Source organism: Odocoileus virginianus, chromosome 17 (assembly GCF_023699985.2).
Source record: "Odocoileus virginianus isolate 20LAN1187 ecotype Illinois chromosome 17, Ovbor_1.2, whole genome shotgun sequence".
NCBI lineage: Eukaryota > Metazoa > Chordata > Mammalia > Artiodactyla > Cervidae > Odocoileus > Odocoileus virginianus.
This window is the reverse complement of record NC_069690.1, coordinates 18096935-18115619: the sequence shown is the minus strand read 5'-3', so window position 1 is coordinate 18115619 and position 18685 is coordinate 18096935. Positions and strand designations below refer to the sequence as shown.

Below are 18685 nucleotides of genomic sequence, written 5' to 3'. Positions count from 1 at the left end.
GAAACGACATACCAACTGGAAAACCAGGCCCCCGGAAGGAAGAGCCCCAGGGCTCTCCATCACCTAAAAGAATACCCTGATTATCTGTGTAACCGAATAGAATCATACATTCTATTATGCTTACTGGGAATGACCACAAGCCTATTGATAATTGTCCACTGTTAACTACCTAGGTTTAAGGCATGTGAATCATGGGTTCATATGAATCATTGTATCTTTCTTTTTCCTTTGTTCAGACTAGTTTCAGGGAATTTGAGGAGGTGGGTTTAGACACATATGCTTAGGGTATATAAGGTTTTCACAAAAACTGGTTGGGGTCCTTGGCTAAGAAGAGACTCTGCCTTGGGCTCACCGGTGTAATAAACTGCACTCCACTATCTGCATTGTCCTTCTGAGTGAGTTTGTTTCCCAGAACATGTGGCTACAACAATATTTCTCCTGGCAATCCTGATTCCAGCTTATGCCTCACCCAGCTCAGCCTTTCTCATGATGTACTCTGCACATTATAAGTTAAATAATCAGCGTGACAATATACAGCCTTGACATACTCCTTTTCCTATTTGGAACCAGTCTGTTGGTCCATGTCCAGTTCTAACTGTTGCTTCCTGACCTGCATACAGATTTCTCAAGAGGCAGGTCACGTGGTCTGGTATGCCCATCTCTTTCAGAATTTTCCACAGTTTATTGGGATCCACACAGTCAAAGGCTTTGGCATAGTCAATAAAGCAGAAATAGATGTTTTTCTGGAACTCTCTTGCTTTTTCGATGATCCAGCGGATATTGGCAATTTGATCTCTGGTTCCTCTGCCTTTTCTAAAACCAGCTTGAACATCTGGAAGTTCACAGTTCATGTATTGCTGAAGCCTGGCTTGGAGAATTTTGAGCATTACTTTGCTAGCGTGTGAGATGAGTGCAATTATGTGGTAGTTTGAGCATTCTTTGGCATTGGGATTGGAATGAAAACTGACCTTTTCCAGTCCTGTGGCCGCTGCTGAGTTTTCCAAATTTGCTGACATATTGAGTGGAGCACTTTCACAGCATCATCTTTCAGGATTTGAAATAGCTCAACTGGAATTCCATTACCTCCATTAGTTTTGTTCGTAGTGAGGCTTCTTAAGGCTCACCTGACTTCACATTCCAGGATGTCTGGCTCTAGGTGAGTGATCACAACATTGTGATTATCTGGGTCATGAAGATCTTTTTTGTACATTTTTTCTGTGTATTCTTGCCACCTCTTCTTAATATCTTCTGCTTCTGCCAGGTCCATACAATTTCTGTCCTTCATTGAGCCCATCTTTACATGAAATATTCCCTTGGTATCTCTAATTTTCTTGAAGAGATCTCTAGTCTTTCCCATTCTATTGTTTTCCTCTATTTCTTTGCATTGATCACTAAGGAAGGCTTTCTTATCTCTCCTTGCTATTCTTTGGAACTCTGCATTCAAATGGGTATATCTTTCCTTTTCTCCTTTGCTTTTCACTTCTCTTCTTTTCACAGCTATTTGTAAGGCCTCCTCAGACAGCCATTTTGCTTTTTTGCATTTCTTTTTCTTAGGGATGGTCTTGATTCCTGTCTCCTGTACAGTGTCATGAACCTCCATCCATAGTTCATCAGGCATTCTATCAGATCTAGTCCCTTAAATCTATTTCTCACTTCCACTGTATAGTCATAAGGGATTTGATTTAGGTCATACCTGAATGGTCTAGTGGTTTTCCCCACTTTCTTCAATTTAAGTCTGAATTTGGCAATAAGGAGTTCATGATCTGAGCCACAGTCTGCTCCCGGTCTTGTTTTGCTGACTGTATAGAGCTTCTCCATATTTGGCCGCAAAGAATATAATCAATCTGATTTTGGTGTTGGCCATCTAGTGATGTCCATGTGTAGAGTCTTCTCTTGTGCATGGGAGATCTTAATTCCAAAACCAAGGACTGAACCTATGCCCCTTGCAGTGGAAGCTGGGACCCCTGGACCACCAGGGAACTCCCCTTAGGAATGTAGTCTTAATCAGCCAGACTAGAATTTTCTGGTCTGCACCCGTCTCCTGGGACCTCTCCATCCTTGGGAGGAAGAAGCAATCTACAAGAGTGACACTTGCCCTGCTTCCAAAAGAAGGTGATTGGGTGTAAAACAGTCCTTTGTTAGCTTTTGTTAATAGCTCCTACTCCCCACCCTCCTTCTACCTCTAAAAACCTTTCTTTTCTCTTTTCTTTCTTTCTTTTTTCTTTTCTTTCTTTCTTTTTTTTTTTTTACAACCTTTCAGTTTCAATTTACAACATCAGACGCTGCCTGATTCATGAACCACTTAGTAATAAAGCAAATAGATCTTCAAATTTACTCAGTGGAATTTTGTTTTTATCAGCTGTCATCTTCATCTTGGCAGCTGGCAGTTCTGTGTCTCCCTTCTTCTCCTTGGACCAGCCAAAGCACCTGCCAGCACCACACCCACTCGCCAATATACTCCAGGGAAGTCTTCTCTCCAGTGCCCAAATTTGGAACCACCTACTCCTACAGAGGACATGCACTTGTGATGCCAAAAGCTCAGCTTCTCTGTACACTGGTGAGATCAAATCTCAGAGACAAGAGTTTTGAGTAAAGTAGAAAACCGTAGGTTTATTTCTGTGCCAGATAAAGGGGGCCACAGTGGGCCAAACGCCCTCAAAACCATGTGTCCCAACTTGAGGAAAATAGTGAGGAATAAAAAAACTTATTTTTTATTACTATAAAAAAAGTTTTATAGCAATAGTTCAAAGAGGGCGTGTTCAGTCCATGGACATTCTTCTGATGGGTTGGTGGTGAGGCAAGTAGACTTCAGGTCCAACTGGTCTGGGGTCTACGTGCTTGTGGTCAGCATACCATTATTAATTGTTAACTTCTCACACCTGAAAGGGGTTTCAGTATCTGCAAAACAGCTCAAAGATATTGTGGTATGTATCCATTGATGGGGAAACAGGACTTTGTCCCAAACTGCTCTTGACTGTTTCTCCTTGGTCTCCAATCCTCTCCCTTCCCTAATTAACAACTGCTGAAATCTGCCCCTTGTGTGGGAAATAAAGCCCACCAGTCCCAACCCAAGGAATAGACTTGGAGACACAAGGTGCCACGAGAAGTAAGGCTTTAGTGATGGTCTTGCAAGATCGGGTGTCTGGTGGGAAGGCTGTAGACCCAAAGTCAATGGGGTTTTTATCCTCTCAGCACACAAGTCCCTCCCCCGGTTCCTCATTGGCTAAGTACTACAGGGTTAACAATCTTCCCGAGAAAGCCACTTGGATTTCCTACTCTCTCTTTGTCTGGATTTTCCTATTCAAGTATCATAAGGGCTCTTATGTCTGCAGGCTGTCACTCTAGGCTAGTTGTCCTTGAAAATGGGCTCTTTTGAGTTTTTGTTTCTTATATTTGGAACTCAGGGAAGACCATGGAGGCAAAATGAAGCCTGTTTCCTGTAATCAAAGGAATAGGAGGCATAGGAAGGCCTTGTGCCTGGGAGCCCCATCATCAGGCCCTACACGTATCACCTGCTTGAATAGAGTAGCATTTAAAGATGGGTTTCAGGGCATAGAGGCAGCTAGGAGATTTTAGATGTAAAACAGTGGGCTGGAGACAGAGCCTTGTTTGCCAAAATCTCCTTCCCCCTACTGCTTTCGAGTCAGTCTGGAAGCTTCGATGAGCAGAAGGACAGAGGGACTCCCACTAGGACCTCAATTTGCCCTGGTTAATCGTCAACCTCCCCCACCTACACTCAGGCCCTGGGTAAAGAGATATCCATTGCCACTGATTAGTGCTTCCTCAAAAGATAAAAATAACCTATTGAGAAAGGAAAAAAGTCCAAAGGCCAGTCGGTTGGTTTAGTCACTAACTTATGTCTGACTCTTTGCAGCCCCATGGACTGTAGCCCTCCAGGCTTCTCTGCCCATGGAATTTTCCAGGCAAGAACACTCGGGTTGGGTGCCATTTCCTCCTCCAGGGGATCTTCTCAACCCAGGGATTGAACCTGCATCTCTTGTGTCTCCTGCAAGGGCAGGTGGATTTTTACCACTAGCACCACTGGGGAAGCCCACTCTCCACTGCAGCTTAAGGGAAAACATATAAATCTTTGCAAACACCTCCTCTGTCCACAGTAATTCCTAAACATTTTAAGTCTCACAAAATGGTTAGATTCAGCAATACATTTTCTTCTTCTCTGAGAATCATTCAAAACATCCTTCATCCAAGTGGAGGAATGTGTCCTGTGAAAGCAGAATCGATGCTCGGTGTGCATTTCCAGTGTTGACTCAATATCCTATTTCCCACCCTTGCTCATTCATTTCTACAGCCAACACGTCTTGAAGGTTTGCAGCCAGCCAGTGCTTACAAACTCATTAGCCTCTACCATGCAGATAATCCTGGCATGTGCACACAGAGCCCCACTTCACCCCCAACTTCACAGCTGAACAATCCAGCTCTGTTTGGGGGCAGGGACACACCCTCTCTTCCACGTGTTTGATCCTCATAGTCAGTTTCTTCTCCACCTGCTTGGGTGGTGACGGCTGCCTCCCTGACTTGAGTTTCCCCTCCTACCTGGCGAGCGAGAAATGAGGCCGACACACCCACACAGATAAGCCTCCCGTCCCCTGTGAGATGCTCTAAATCTTATAGGGGGAAACCATGAGAAAATTCAAAAGATAAATTGATAACTGGAGTTTTTCATCTTTGTTACAGGTGAAACCTTTGGAAGCCTGCCTTCTCGTTTGACCTGGGGGCACCTTCTCATGGCAGGTGTCACCTGAGCCTGCTGCACCTCTGCTGAAACCGAGTAAGACCCTGCGGGGCCCTCCCGGGCACAAAAGTCCCTCTGTGTCCCCCATTTCTTTTCTTTTTTTCTAAACAACCACTTGATTTTATTTCCATCATAGAAGAATGATCACTGTGGGGAAAACTATGAATTAAGGTTTTGTTCGTTTTAATTTTCTTAACCACTTGATTTTATTTATATCACAAAAAGTGATCCCCCATTTCTTGTTTGTAAAAAAAGACTTTAGTCTCCTAGGACTCCCTTTAGTTCCAAAAGCAGAATCAAGCAGTTCCTAACTAGGGAAGTGAAGGAATGCAGAAACAAAGGAGAAGCAGTCAAGAAACAGTAATTAAGGGACTTCCCTGGTGGTCCAGTGATTAGGGACATATGTTTCCACTGCAGGAGGCCCAGGTTCAATCCATGGCTCCCCAGGGGTGTCATGTTAAAACCTAAACTCCTAGCTTGGCACCTATAGAATCCTTTCCAGTTTCCTTCTACTCCCCGGGTTCCATTTCACGATGAAAAGCTGAACGACTTCTGATATTCCAAGCACACTCTGTATTCCCAGACCTCTAAACCTTTGCTCAAAGTAAAACGGTCTCCTCTGATTTCCATGTTGTTGTTTAGTCGATAAGCGATGTCTGACTCTTCGTGATCCCACAGACTGTAGCCCACCAGGCTCCTCGGTCCATGGAATTCTCCAGGCAAGAATATTGGAGTGGGTTACCATCTCCTCCAAGTTTGACCCAGGGATCAAACTCACATCTCCTGTACTGGCAGGTGGATTTCTTACCACTGAACCACCTGGGAAGACCTCTCACTTACATGCAACAGGCATTTTACTCACCCTTCAAGTCAGCTCCAAGGCCACCTCCTCCATGAAGCCTGCTAGACAGACTGAGGGACTCCTTCTTTGGGTCAGCCACCAGCTGAAACCAAGAGTTCTACCTCTTTCCTGTGTCCCAGCACTTTGCACCATCTTTTGAACACAGAGGTGCTCAATAAATGTCTGGCCAGTAAATCCCCCAGTTTCTGATGAAAGGGAGGTTCTGAAATCAAGCTGTGGCCCAAGGCCTGGACTAGCCACTGACCAGCTGTGTTATCTTAGGTAGGTATTTTAACTTCTCTGTGCCTCAGCTGAAATATCACCAACAGTTCCTACCTGGGGGTGCTGCTGTGAGGACTAGATTAAGGTAAGATGATGCACAGAAAGCACTTCCTCGGCTCAGAGATGTTGGTTTCCCTTGGCCCCCATCTGTTTTGCTTACCCCAACCTCCTGCTTACCTCTCTCTTTTTTTTCTAAAAAAATTTTTTTTTAATTTTTTAAGACTTTTTTTTTAATGTGGATGATTTTTAGTCTTTTTTAAATTTTATTTTTAATTGCAGGATAATTGCTTTACAATATTGTGTTGGGTTCTACCATACATCAACATGAATCAGCCATAGGTATACATGTCTGCCTGGAAAATCCCATGGACAGAGGAGCCTGGCAGGCCACAGTCCATAGGGTTTCAAAGAGCTGGACACAGCTGAGAACGCTCACATACATACGTTCCCTCCCTCTGGAACCTCCCTCCCACCTCCCCAGGTTGTCAAAGAGCACTGGGCTTTAACTCTCTGCATCATACAAAGGATTTCCACTGGCTCTCTGTTTTACATACGGTTAAGGTATATGTTTCCTTGCTACTCTCAATTCGTCCACCCTCTCCCTCCCCCACTGTGTCCACAAGTCCATTCTCTACATCTGCATCTCCATTGCTGCCCTGAAAACAGGTTCATCGGTACCATCTTTCTAGATTTCATATATATGCGTTAGTATACAATAATTATTTTTCTCTTTCTGACTTACTTCACTCTGTATAATAGGCTCTAGGTTCATCCACCTCTTTAGAACTGACTCAAATGTGTTTCTTTTTATGGCTGAGTAATATCCCTTTGTATATATGATTCTATACATAGAAAACCCTAAAGATGCCACCAGAAAATTTATAGAACTACTCAATGAATATAGTAACGTCGTTACAGTATTGTCTCTGCTTTAAGTCTTGGTTTTTTGGCTGCGAGGCACATGGAATCTTAGCTCCCTGACCAGGGGTTGAACCCACACCCCTTACATTGGAAGGTGTAGTCCTAACCACCGAACCACCAGGGAAGTCCCACATTTCTCTCTTTATAACTGGCAAGGAGAGGCTCCTAAAACTATTTAGATGAATCTTATTTAGACTCCCTCCCCTCAAGGCTTTCATAAATCAAAGACCCCTCCAGCAGAGGAGACAGTGACGGGTCTGAGTATGTTACCAGGCTGTCACTGCTGGGGGTAGGATGACCTTCTGTGCATCATGGGCTTTGATGCTCTTCTCTCCATTCCTTCATCTGTTTAGAAATATCTACCTCCAAGGTCCAGGCAAAATTTCTTTCCCTGGAGGGAGCTCCCAGATGGGGGCCAAACACCCTGCCCCCTCCCTTCCTGTTCTCCTATGCCAACCATCCAAGAGCCCCCCACCTCCACCCCACTCATCTGGAATGGACCCAAGCAGACACAAGCCCCAGACACCTTGGTACAATTTTATTCACAGACTCTAGACACCCAGGCTGGGCCTGGCACAGTGTTCTTGCCAATGGCACAAAAAAAACCCCACAAAAACTGATAGCGCATGTCTGTTAATACTACCCATTTTAATTTAAATTAATAGCATTTCTGGAAGACAAATGCAGTTGATAGAAAATATAAAAACTTTTAATATACAAATTTTACATCACATTCAAAAAAGCAAGTGTGTGCCTCGTGGCCACAGAAGATGCTGGGTTTGCACACACAGATGAAATCCTGGCTGACACTGCAGCATCGCACAAGCTCCCTAACCGGCTTCACATTTATGTCTCCACCCGGCCCCCAAAGCAACACAGATAACCCCCACCACCCCCACCAGGGGCTTACAGGGCACGCCACGCCCCTCAGCGATCACAGGAAGAAATTCCGTGACGGGGCAGAGGGATTCCAGGCCCTGTATGTGTCTTTGATTTGGTGGTTGGTATGGAGATGTCATCTTGGCTACACGCCACTCACAACTGGTGGGGAACTCATGATTCAAGACCTCGGGTTGGATGGGGACCAAGGGTTGTGGCTCTGGTGTTTAAAGGCATCAGGAACAGATCCCAGGGGTTTGGAGGTGAGGCTGGGAAGTGGAGGGGGGGGGGGTGGGGGCTGAAGGTTGAAACTTGGACTCCATTCTCAGACCCCAGGGGACTTCTGCAGCCCCCGAGATCTTGTCCAGGAGGCCTCCCAGCTTCTCCATCCCTTTCACAGTTGGCTGTGAGGGCTGAATTCACAGTATCTGCCGTCCTTCATGTGTTTCCAAGGCAGACGGGGGGAGCACACGGAAGGGCAGGCGTGTCTTCCTAACCTCAATTCACAGTCACTTCAGTAGAGACAGAGTGATGGGGACCACCTGGAGAGCTCCTCAGCTGCTTCTCTTCAATGACAGGCAGGCCAGAGGCTCAGGCTGAGAGCAAGAAGGCACCCCAGGGCCCGGGAGAGGAAGGGGGTGGCCCCCAGGCCCACCCTCCGGGTTCCTGGCAGATCATGTTTCCTAAACGCGGGCACTGAGACTGCTCCCCTCCTGGGCCCCCAGAACTTGCACACAGTAGACACTCAAAGAAAGCTTCCTGAACTGACCCAAGAGTGTGACACCCTCCAAGGGAAAAAAAAACCCAGGCTGACTGTCCGTGGGCCGTGAGGTGAGTCCCATTTACTCAGCTGCCGTCCCACCTCTCAGGCCACCTGCTCGTCCAAGGGTTCAGAGGGGAAACATGAGAGGCATGAACTGTGACCTCTGGGAAGGAGCTGGTGTGGAGGAGCCTGATGACCAGAGGAGGTGGAGTCACATACCACGTGGAGTCAGGAGATCAGGGGAGAGGCTGACCTGGAGGTCAAAGGGATGATGGGGAGAAGCCAAGCATCCCACAGGGGACAAAAGACCCCTAGAGCAGAGTCTAGCTGGTTTACAGCTTCTTCATCTTCCTCCCCACACCCCCAGCAGGTAGGGTTAAGGTGCTGTTGGCCCGGAGGCCCGAGAACCCAGCACAGCTGTTCGGCTGTGCCCTCCCAGCAGGGCCTCCAAGGGATGCTCAGCCCAGAGCCAGGAAGGTCACCCTGCAGTCTCCAGGCCAAGCAGCCCGTTTCACATGACGATTTGGCCAGACTCCAGGTTCGGAGCCTGGTTAGACAGGTGTACATGAACCCGGTGGGAGGGCCACGTGCCTTCTCATCTTGGCTCCGAATGTGGACATGGGTTGGGGGTCTGAAGACAAACTCCTCTCCACTTTCGTCACCCTGGGTTATTTCCGGCTTTGGAGCCAGATACGCCCTAACCTTCACTGAAGGGCTTCTCTGCCATTTGGAACTTTCCTCTTTAGGAGTCAGCTTCTAATGAGGACAGACAGGACCCTCTCATATGCTGGACTTTCCCAAACCTGGTTCAAAGGGACACGAGTAGATGGCCTGCCTTGGTGCTTGGGAAGACTCTGAAGGTGAGGGGCTTGCTAGCTGGGGCTAAAGGAAAGGCAGGGCACACACCTCCCACCTTATCTAAGAGCTCCGAACATGGGCAGTGGAGGAGTCAGGAGTAGGCTAAGGGGTTTCAACAGGACTCAGGGGTGGGCAGTTACAGAACCGTGGCAAGATGGATGATGGGCCTCTAAAGGGCCAGGGCACCCTGTGACTGGGAGAGTGGGCTCAGAGACCCTGCCTGCCTCTTCCCATCTTCTACCTTCCCCATTTCCATGGATCAAGCTTTCATGGTGTACGAAACTGCTGGGCTGGGCCTGAGCGCTGGGGTCAAATGTTAGTTAAGGACTGGGATGTATCTAAAGAGCTAAAGACTTTCATCCCATCTTCCAGGTGCCCCGCTGGAGGATTCATGAAAGAAACACCTCCATAGGCAGTGAAGACCCTGGCTAGGAACCACTGGATCCATCCAGATATTATCTGGATTCGATCTGTCTCTGCTTTTCCAGTAGATATGGACTGGATTACAGGAGTCAAAGATGAACCCAAGCTCTCTGCAAACTGCTGACCCCCTTAATCCAGCTCAGCTCCCAGTCAGGGTCTCACCTGCAAGAGGAGGAAGAGACCACACCTCTTTGATAGGATGAGGGGTGATGGGATTTAGGGCCAAAGTAGAAGCCTGGTCAAACCCTGTGGTCAACCCCCTCCGCCCGTCCTGCCAGGAGACCAGCCACAATTACCATGCTTTTCTTCCTCTGGCCCAGTGTGGGCACCTCACTCCTACAGGCTCCTCCAGAAGGGAGGACCACTTCTGCCATCCCTGCCCACGGTGCCAGCAACCTCTGCACAGACCAGTTTTTTTATTATTACCTATCGTACAACCTCGAGTCCAACTCCGCAGGAACATACATGTAAACATTTGCTGCCTGTCAGGACAGGTCTGGTTGTTGGTGATGTCATTTTAAGAAACAGCAGGTGCGGCTCCATCTCCAGAACCCAAGTGTTTTTGCAGACGAACAGTCTAAACCAAGGCCTCGTGCTCTTGGTTTGCGGCACTTAGGAGGGTGGCTGGCATTTTGAAGAGCATTGTTTTTTTTTTTTTTTTTTTTTGTCGTGGTGGTGGTTCGGATGTTTTAGAGACACATTTAAGAAAGAAATACGTTGTCAGAAAAACTGCACGGCTGGCTACATCTTTGGATTACTGGACTCCAGGATGCCCAAGCCAAACCTTTCAAACCGGGGTACAACTTTGCTGCTGTTAATGCTAAAAAGAGGAACAAAAACAAGAGTTATAGCCCTGCAGGTTTTGATCAGAATTTGGGCAACATTAGCTAATGAGCGGGGCCAGTTCCAGAAGCTCAGTAGAGGACCCGGCCGCACCAAGAAGTGGGAGTGATGATAAGGCCAGTGGCCTTGGCAGAGCTGCTCCCGGTCACACCTGGCCGGGGGTGGGGGTTGGGGGTAGAGGTGCTAAGCCTCAGCTCCCTCCTGGAGGGCGGTGGCCTGTTTGTCTCCAAAGCCCCAGTGCCCCGCGTGCCCAATAACTGCTGTGGGCTCGTTCTCATAGCTCTTGCTCTGAGTGGAACTGGGAGGGAAGAGAAACTCAGCCCCAGCCCTGAGAGTGATATTTGTATGCTCCTTCTAGAAATGGTCCTCAAACGTGGGGGTGCATCGGGGCCATCTGGGCAGCGGGTTGAAATACAGGTTCTCAGCTTCTGCCTCCAGACACCCAGATTCAGGTCTTGGTGGGTCAGGAACATGCGTTTGGTAAGCCATGGAGGACCTGTGTGTGACCTGTCAGCCACAGTCCTGCCAAATGCTGGCTTGGGGTCTGGTACTTTCGGTTTGCACAGGACAGGTGGAAGGGGAGTGATGCTGTGGGGGCGGGGGGTGGACCGGAAGCTTTTTCACAGTTGTTTGGAGACAGGCTCCACCCCCTAGCTTTAGGACGACTTTCCCAGGTGTCTGTGCGGCCGAGGACACACCCCTTCCAGCTGGTGTCTTTCACAGCAATAGAACTTGTGATGTCACACCAGCAGCCCGCCAGAGGGGACCGCAGGCAGCAGCTCTGAAATCATTCCACTCCTTGTTGGACAAGATCCTCGTGGGTTAAGTGCCAAGCAAACCCCGCCCCCTGTCCCGGGGACACACCCTGCGAAGGGCCGGTATGTTGCGGGGTGCAGGAGAGGGGGGATCTCTCTCATTGAGCTGTTAGTTGGGAGACGGGACCGCCCCACATAAGTGCTAGAAAGAAATGAAGTCGCGTCCAGGGAGGCGGTTCCGGGTAGTGGGGCTGCTGTTAGGGAGACCCTCCATGGAAAGCTGTTACTCAGGCACACACGGGGCCGCAGGGCGGGGCGAGGGCCAGTTTTAACAAACAAAGCAGAAAAGTCTCAGCAGAGAGGCTGGGGCGGCAGGATGGCATCCCCTGGGTTAGTGCCCGCAGCGCTGTTTGAGCTGGCGGAGAAGTCGCAGTGCCGAGCGTGGATTAGGAGGAAGAAAGCCCCGAACATGCAAGGCAGCCAGGCCTACAACCTACAGGAGGAGAGACAAGAGGGGAGAGAGCAGTCAGAGCCCGAGACCTCGGGGAGAGGGCAGGGGGAGTGGCTGAGGCCTGGCCAGGGCACAGGGCAGGGGCCCCTCTTTCACTGTTGACAGAGGAAAGGACATCCCCACTCCAGTCCAGGCTTGGCAGCAGAGCAGCCTTGGAAGGGAGCCTGGCATAGAGAACCTCCCCCAAGCTCTCCCCTGGGACATGGCCACAGAATGCTGAATAGAGGTCGACCAGCAGGCCCATGGCTCCTCATCGAAACTGACATCTTGGAGTTTACTATGTCTGCTCCCTGCATTCTCTTCTTTAAGATCCAGCCAGAAGGGATCCTGGGGACCCAGGCCAGCAATCTGAGTTCTCACCTACCCTAGAACAGGCCATCATCTGCCATGGTGTGTGGACAGAGGCCCTGCCACACACTGTGGGTCTGCTCTCAGCCCGGGGAGAGAAACAGCCTGCAAGGCCCTCGCCAGTGGCCAGGTGAGCCGCCAGAGCATCACTGTTGTTTATGGGAATGCCACACGCCAAGAAGGGGAAGCTGGATGCAGAGACAGTAGGAAGCAGGATGTGCAAAGGGTTAAATGCAGACAGGCAGAGGATCAGGGAAACGGCAGAAGACACACTATTCCTCCAGGACTGGACAGTTGTTCCTAAAGTCAGGGTGACCGGAACGTCCTTTCCCGTAGTAGCGGCTCCGCCAGCGCCTGGGAGCGCCCGCAACCATTTGCCAGATGTGGGAGGAGCGCAGTCCAGCAGGTGATGGAGATGGACACCCAGCGTGGGTGGGTGGAGGGGGGCCCGCAGGAATCAGGATGGCAGGAGAGGGGGGAGATGACAGGATGGGCCAGCACATCCACCACCCCCCCAAAATAAAAATAAGCAACAAGATTGATGGAAAAGAAAAGAGAAAATGAGAATTAGAGGCTTGAGTGTGTGGAAGTAAAAATCATGAACAGAAAGCTTTGATACAGATTTGTTGAGGTATGCTGGCATTCTTTCCCTGCAGAGGCTAAAACTGATCACTTTGTGCAGGAAACATCCCCATTTGTGACTCTGTGTCCCATGTGTGGAAAGAGAAGGCAGGGCTCCATGGCCTTTGGGGAATCTGTAATCATCTCCTGAATGTCAGCACCTGCTCAGTGCAGCCTTCGCTTTTGTGGAGGAGAAAACCAGGGCCTGGTTTGCTAAACGAGTCACCCAAGGTCTGACAAATCAGATCCTTGAACTTCTTGTGAGTCCAGGAGAGCCTCAGGCTCCCACCCAAACCTAGCTCCCATGACCCCTCTCTTCTGGAGGCCCTTCCTCAAGCTCCCTGGGGGCAGCATGCCCACATTGGTTGGGTTTTTGCCTGGCACTCAGCATGTTGTCCTCATTCCCTCCTTCATCCCCCTCATCCACCAAATATTTACTGTGATTACTACACCCCCGGGACTGTGCTAGGAGCTGAGAATACAGACAGAGGTGACAAGACAGTGTCCTGCTTGGAGGGCTTACAGTGCACGTCTGCTTGTCTTTATCCTAATTAGACCATCAGCTCTGTGCTGGTGGAGGCCTGGCTCTGGCATGTGACCTTAAGGGTGGTGCAGCCACCAGCAATTGCTGGGAAAAACCCAGGCCTCTGACAGCAACATCATGTCACCCGCTATTTGTATTGGACTCTGATCCATCCTAAGTGCAAAATACTGAATCGAATCTTCATTATAAGGTACAGTATTCCCTCAACACATATCATCATTCCTCAGACTGTCCCTACGATGGGCTTCAGTTGCCACATTTCTTCAACAAGTTCTCCTCATAGCCACTGCTGGGCTGACCCAGCCTAGGCCTCTCCTCACCTGCAGCTCAAAGCTTGGTTTAGTTTATTTTCAAAACAACCTGGCAAACTAAGTTCTGTCAAATCAGGCCACAAAAAGTGATCATTTTAGAGTTGTTAAAAAAAAAAAAAAGTGTGACAGAGACCATACCTGGTTCATTCTGGAAGAAGGAGGTACTGAAACTACCGCACACTTGGGCAGGTGTGAGTTCTGGGTACAGCTTCTCTGGAGACTATGCTCTTGCCCTCCCCCCAACTCCCATCAAGAGAAGCACCACTTGGGACTTCCCTGGTGGTCCAGTGGCTAAGACACCCAGCTCCCAGTGAAGGGGGTCTGGGTTTGATCCCTGGTCAGGGAACTAGATCCCACATGGCACAGCTAAGACCCACTGTTGTTCAGCAGCGTAGTTGTGTCCGACACTTTATGACATGCCAGGCTTCCCTGTCCTTCACCATCTCCCAGAGTTTGCTCAAACTCATGTCCATTGAGTCAGCAATGCTGGTGCAGCCAAATAAATAAATATTTTAAACAGAGAGAGAGAAGCCATTGTATCTATTCTATCTCCATGTTCTGGGGCTGTGGGAGATTTCACTTCTAGAAAGTGCCTTCACCTTAAATGAAAGTTCAAAGCCACGTGTGACTTTGTTCACACGTGTTCAAGAGTCCAGCCACGTGTGACCTGCCACTTGTTTCTGTACAATCCACAAAGAAAGAATGTTTGGTTTTTTTTTTCCACCTTTCGAAATGGTTGGGGGGCTGCTATTTCATGGCCTGAAATAATAGGAAATTCAAGTTTCAGCATTCATAAGTAATGTTTTACTAGAACCAGTCAGCCCGTGAGCCTACAGGTCTGTGACTGCCCCCACACCAAACAGCAGAGCTGAGTTGCTATGACACAGATTGTATGCAGTTGTGTCACTTGCTTTTCACACTGCTGGGGGCACCGCAAACCCCACTGGCCAGGAGCCGTCACTCGAGTTTCCCTCTCGGCCTGCAAAGCTGAACTATTTCCCATGTTTAGGCCATGTCTGCCCACGCCTCCACTCTGTCCAGCTGTGGAGCTGAGGCCAGAACAAGGAAGGACTTCCCCAGATTCTCCCAGGGGCAGGGCAGACGTCTGTTTTTTGAGGAATCTGGCAGAGAGAGCCAGAGGGACAAAGCAAAAAGGGAAGGAGGCAGAACTCAGAAGAGAGGACTGGAGCCCACCCTGGCACTGAGGCTGCCGAGGACCATGATTACACAGAAGGAGGATGGGCCTCCAGAGTCTAAGCGGCACTTAAACCCTGGAGATGCAGCCCCAGTAACAGGTGGCTGCTCAGGGGGCTGAAGGCTCTGTTGGGAGACTGTCATTTTAAGCAACAGCCGCTCTGCTGGTTTTAGTGACGCTCTGTTTGACCCTTTCTCAGGCAGAAACTTCTTGTTGGGGCCTTAGCCTGGGCCCAGCTTTAGCACTGAGCTGATAACAGTGATGTGGAGGTTTTCATAGAGGAGGACAGGAGGCACTAGCCTATGCAAGAGTCTCCAAGATAAATGTGAACAGCAGACTTAGAGAACGAACTTATGGTTGCCCAGGGAGAAGGATGGTGGAGGGGGATTTAGGCAGTTTGGGATGGACATGTATACACTGCTATGTAAAATGGATAACTGATAAGGACCTATTGTGTAGCACAGGGAATTCAGCTCAATGTTATGTGGCAGCCTGGATGGGAGGCAAGTCTGGGGGGAGAATGGATGCATGTATATGCATGGCTGAGTCGCTCTGCTCTGCACCTGAAACTATCACATTGTTAACTGGCTATACTCCAACGTAAAATAAAGTTTTTAAAAATGTGGTGAACAGAATCCCAGTACCCCTTGGGCGAGGGAATGAGTCCCCTCTGGCTAACCAGCTCTAGGGGTTCCCTAGGTGGACGTCTCAGGCAGACAGAGCAGATGGTTGCCTCCCCCCCCCCCCCCCACCCCAGACACCTGGCTGCAGGTCTGGCTCTGAGGGGTACTTACTCAGCAGACTTCCAGAAGTGCCCAGGGTGCGAGAGCCGCCGGTTCAGTTTGGGCAGCTTCTCCAGCATGTCCATCAGCAGGGGGAAGCTGGGCCGCTCCTGCAGGTCGAAGGCCCAGCAGGCAGACAGGATCTCCTGCAAGGCGAGACACCACGGGAAGGCATGAGAGAGGCACAGCTGAGGCCCTCTGCCCAGGGTCCCTTTGATGCTCCTGGGCACCAACCCCCCCCCCAAGCTGGCGGTCCTCTGACCCTCCTGCCGACACTGAGGTGACCAGCCATGGCTGGACTATGAGAAGTAACTGAATTTCAGGAGCACTCTCAGGCTTCCAGTTAAAATGACAAGCATGGGCCTGCCTCTCCTCCTTCCTTCCTTGACCTCCCTGGAATAACAGTCAGAAAGCCAAAAGACAGGTCAGAGGAAAGAGATCACAGACATTTAGAATGGAAAGCAGAAGGCAGCGTGTTGACAGGTGAGACACAAGATATTCAGAAGGCGGGGCTGCAACAGAGGCAGGAGCCTGGGCATTGCAGGAATGGAGGCTGGGAGTGACGAGATGGACTGGACATGGGGCAGCAGTGAGTCGGCAGAACAGCTGTCTTGACCACCCCAAGTGAAGGCAAAGCCCTTCTCCTGCTGCCTACTCTCCAGATCCACTCAGCCACACTGCACCCCCATCAGCCTTTCAATTCAGGAGACCTTCCTGTGAGAAGACAGGGCTGCACAGACGGCCAGGCAGAAGGTGCTCACGTGACCAGGCAGGTGGGGACCCAGCAGGGACACTCACAGCCTAGGTAGCACTTCACCTGGACGAGTGCCGGGTGGTCCCCCCAGAGGCTTCCATTGCCGTGCTGCCCAGGAACCCCCTGGAGCTCCCTATCAACACCCCGCTGGCATCTGTCTGCTCCAGGCCCACCTGACTCACAGGCACATGGCTAACACTGAAAACACCACCCCTGGCCTCCTTCATGTACCACGGTGCCAGGCAGGGTGAACTCACACACCGCGACACAGAGAAACCACTACTGGCATTCAGTCACGCGAGGACAGCAAACCTATGATGATTTGGCCTCTTGAAAACAAATTTGCTGTGGAAATCTTGACTAGTTCTCGAACAGTCGAGAAAGACATGAAGGAGAAACATCTGATATTACCAAAATCCCACTGTCCTTTAGGTAGTGAAATTTGTTATGATCTTCTTTCTAGTAAGTAACATACAGGCTTTATTATCTTTCTCATAATTCAAGAAAACCATGAGCTTTATTTCCTTTCTATTTTTTTTTTTAAGACAATTGTTTTTTAAAAGTTAGCAGTGGGGTAGTGAAGGATACAGGCTTCGTGTGTGTGTGTGTGTGTGTGTGTGTGTGTGTGTGTGTGTCTGTACTCAGTCGCGTGTGATTTTTGCAACCCTGTGGACTAGAGCCCGCCAGGCTCCTCTGTCCATGGGACAGAGGATACTTGTCCCAGGCAAGAATACTTCACTGGGTTGCCATTTCCTACTCCAGGGGATCTTCCCAACCTAGAGATCGTACCCATACCTCCTGCGTCTCATGCATTGGCAGGTGGATTCTTCACCACCGCACCACCTGGGAAGCTCACAGGCCTCCTAGCAGCAGCACGGAGGCCAGCCCGACATGCATCCGGCTCGCATTTCCGCTTCTCAGGTGGGTGAAGGAAGGGCAGCTGGGCACCGGCCCTCCAGCCCCACCGCCCTCTCCCAGCGCAGGGCGGCTACTCACGGTGACTTCCTTCCCCAGGCTGACGGAGGCCAGGACGCGCTTCATGCCCTCTCCGCTTCCAATCTGCCAGATCAGGGCTTCTGCAGCTTGGTTCTTCAAGGGCCAGTCTCTGGCTTGCAGCTCATACCAAACAGTCCTGTGGAGACCACCGCCCCACACGGCGTGAGCTCCTGGACAGCTCTGCTCAGCTCACACTAGTGGGGCGTGGGGGTGGGGGTGGGGGCCCCCTGCTGCCATGATGCCCGGAGCCCAGCCTGAGGACCCGGGACTCGGCCCACCTTCCTCACCCACCAGGCTTCTGGGACCACCCTGAGTGCACCCGGGGCCCTGTGCTCCCAGTGTGGTGAGAAGTCTGAGACACCGCCGCTCTGGACAGAGGTCCTGGTACAACCATTCAACCTCAGTGGGGTGGGCACCCTCTGAGGAGTGACAGGAATGACCAGCCCTGGGCCTGGCACACGCAGGTGCTCAGGAAATGACTGACAGGTCAGGGCAGGAAGAGACCACCCATGAGGAAAGGATCCCCCAAGAGATTATGGCATGGGGCCCTCACTCTGACCCTCCAAGTCCCCTAGCCTTTCTCAACTTATCTGCATGGGACCATCTCCATTAGACCTGCCCTGACCAACATGGTGGGTGGGGTGGGGGTGCGTGAGGATACTGAGTAACTCAAATGTGGGGAGGGGAACTGAGGTGTAAAACACCAAATTTTTTAAAGCTCTGTGGCATAAAATATCTCTTGAATTTATTCTGATTACATGCTGAAATGATTATATTTTGGCCACACTGAATTAAATATGTATTGAAACTGGTTTCACTGGTTCCTTCCTTAATGTGGCTAAGGGAAGGTTTTATGCATCTGGCTCATGTTTTATTTCTACATTTCTGTGTGTCTATCTGCCAGCTCTTCTTGGGGCACAGCTGGAAGCTGCCCCCTTCTCCCAGAGGGACAGCTCTTGGTTAGCTCTGGAAGCTGCCCCCTTCTCCCAGAAGGATAGCTCTTGGTTAGCTCTGGAGACTGTCCCAGGGGAGCAACAGGTGAGAAGGACACCCAGAGTTAAGCATTTTATGTGCGTGTGCTCAAGTCGCTTCAGTTGTGTTTGATGCTGTGCAACCCCATGGACTGTAGCCCTATAGGCTCCTCTGTCCGTAGGCATTCTCCAGGCAAGGATCCTGGAGGGGGTTGCCATTTCCTCCTCCAGGGGATCTTCCTGACCAGGGATCAAACTCGCATCTCATTAGGTTTCCTCCATTGGCAGACAGGTTCTTTTCCATTAGCACCACCTGGGAGGCCCCTTAAGTATT

At 50.0% G+C, this 18685-nt stretch overlaps 1 protein-coding gene and 1 long non-coding RNA gene across 5 annotated transcripts in view; one reads left to right on the top strand and one right to left on the bottom strand.

Moving 5' to 3' along the window:
* Positions 1-7320: 7320 nt before the first annotated feature.
* The window catches only part of KSR1 (kinase suppressor of ras 1), a 166249-nt gene continuing 154884 nt past the window's right edge, over positions 7321-18685 (bottom strand). For 2 of the 3 annotated variants that reach the window (XM_070478743.1, XM_070478741.1), the window contains 3 exons: positions 17381-17516; positions 15643-15776; positions 7321-10540 (listed from right to left, as the gene is read on the bottom strand). In XM_070478743.1, coding sequence (XP_070334844.1) covers positions 10462-10540; positions 15643-15776; positions 17381-17516 — 349 coding nt within the window. In that variant the 3' untranslated portion in view covers positions 7321-10461. Of the gene's footprint in view, positions 10541-12450; positions 12532-15642; positions 15777-17380; positions 17517-18685 lie in introns of all 3 variants that reach the window. The other variant, XM_070478742.1, reaches the window with a different exon arrangement.
* On the top strand, positions 11261-18191 carry LOC139039021 (uncharacterized). Of its 2 annotated transcripts, none has more exons than XR_011492143.1 (2): positions 11261-12307; positions 17204-18191. It is a non-coding gene; the product is annotated as an uncharacterized lncRNA (long non-coding RNA). The 2 variants fall into 2 exon arrangements; XR_011492142.1 differs by having other exon boundaries at positions 17147-18191.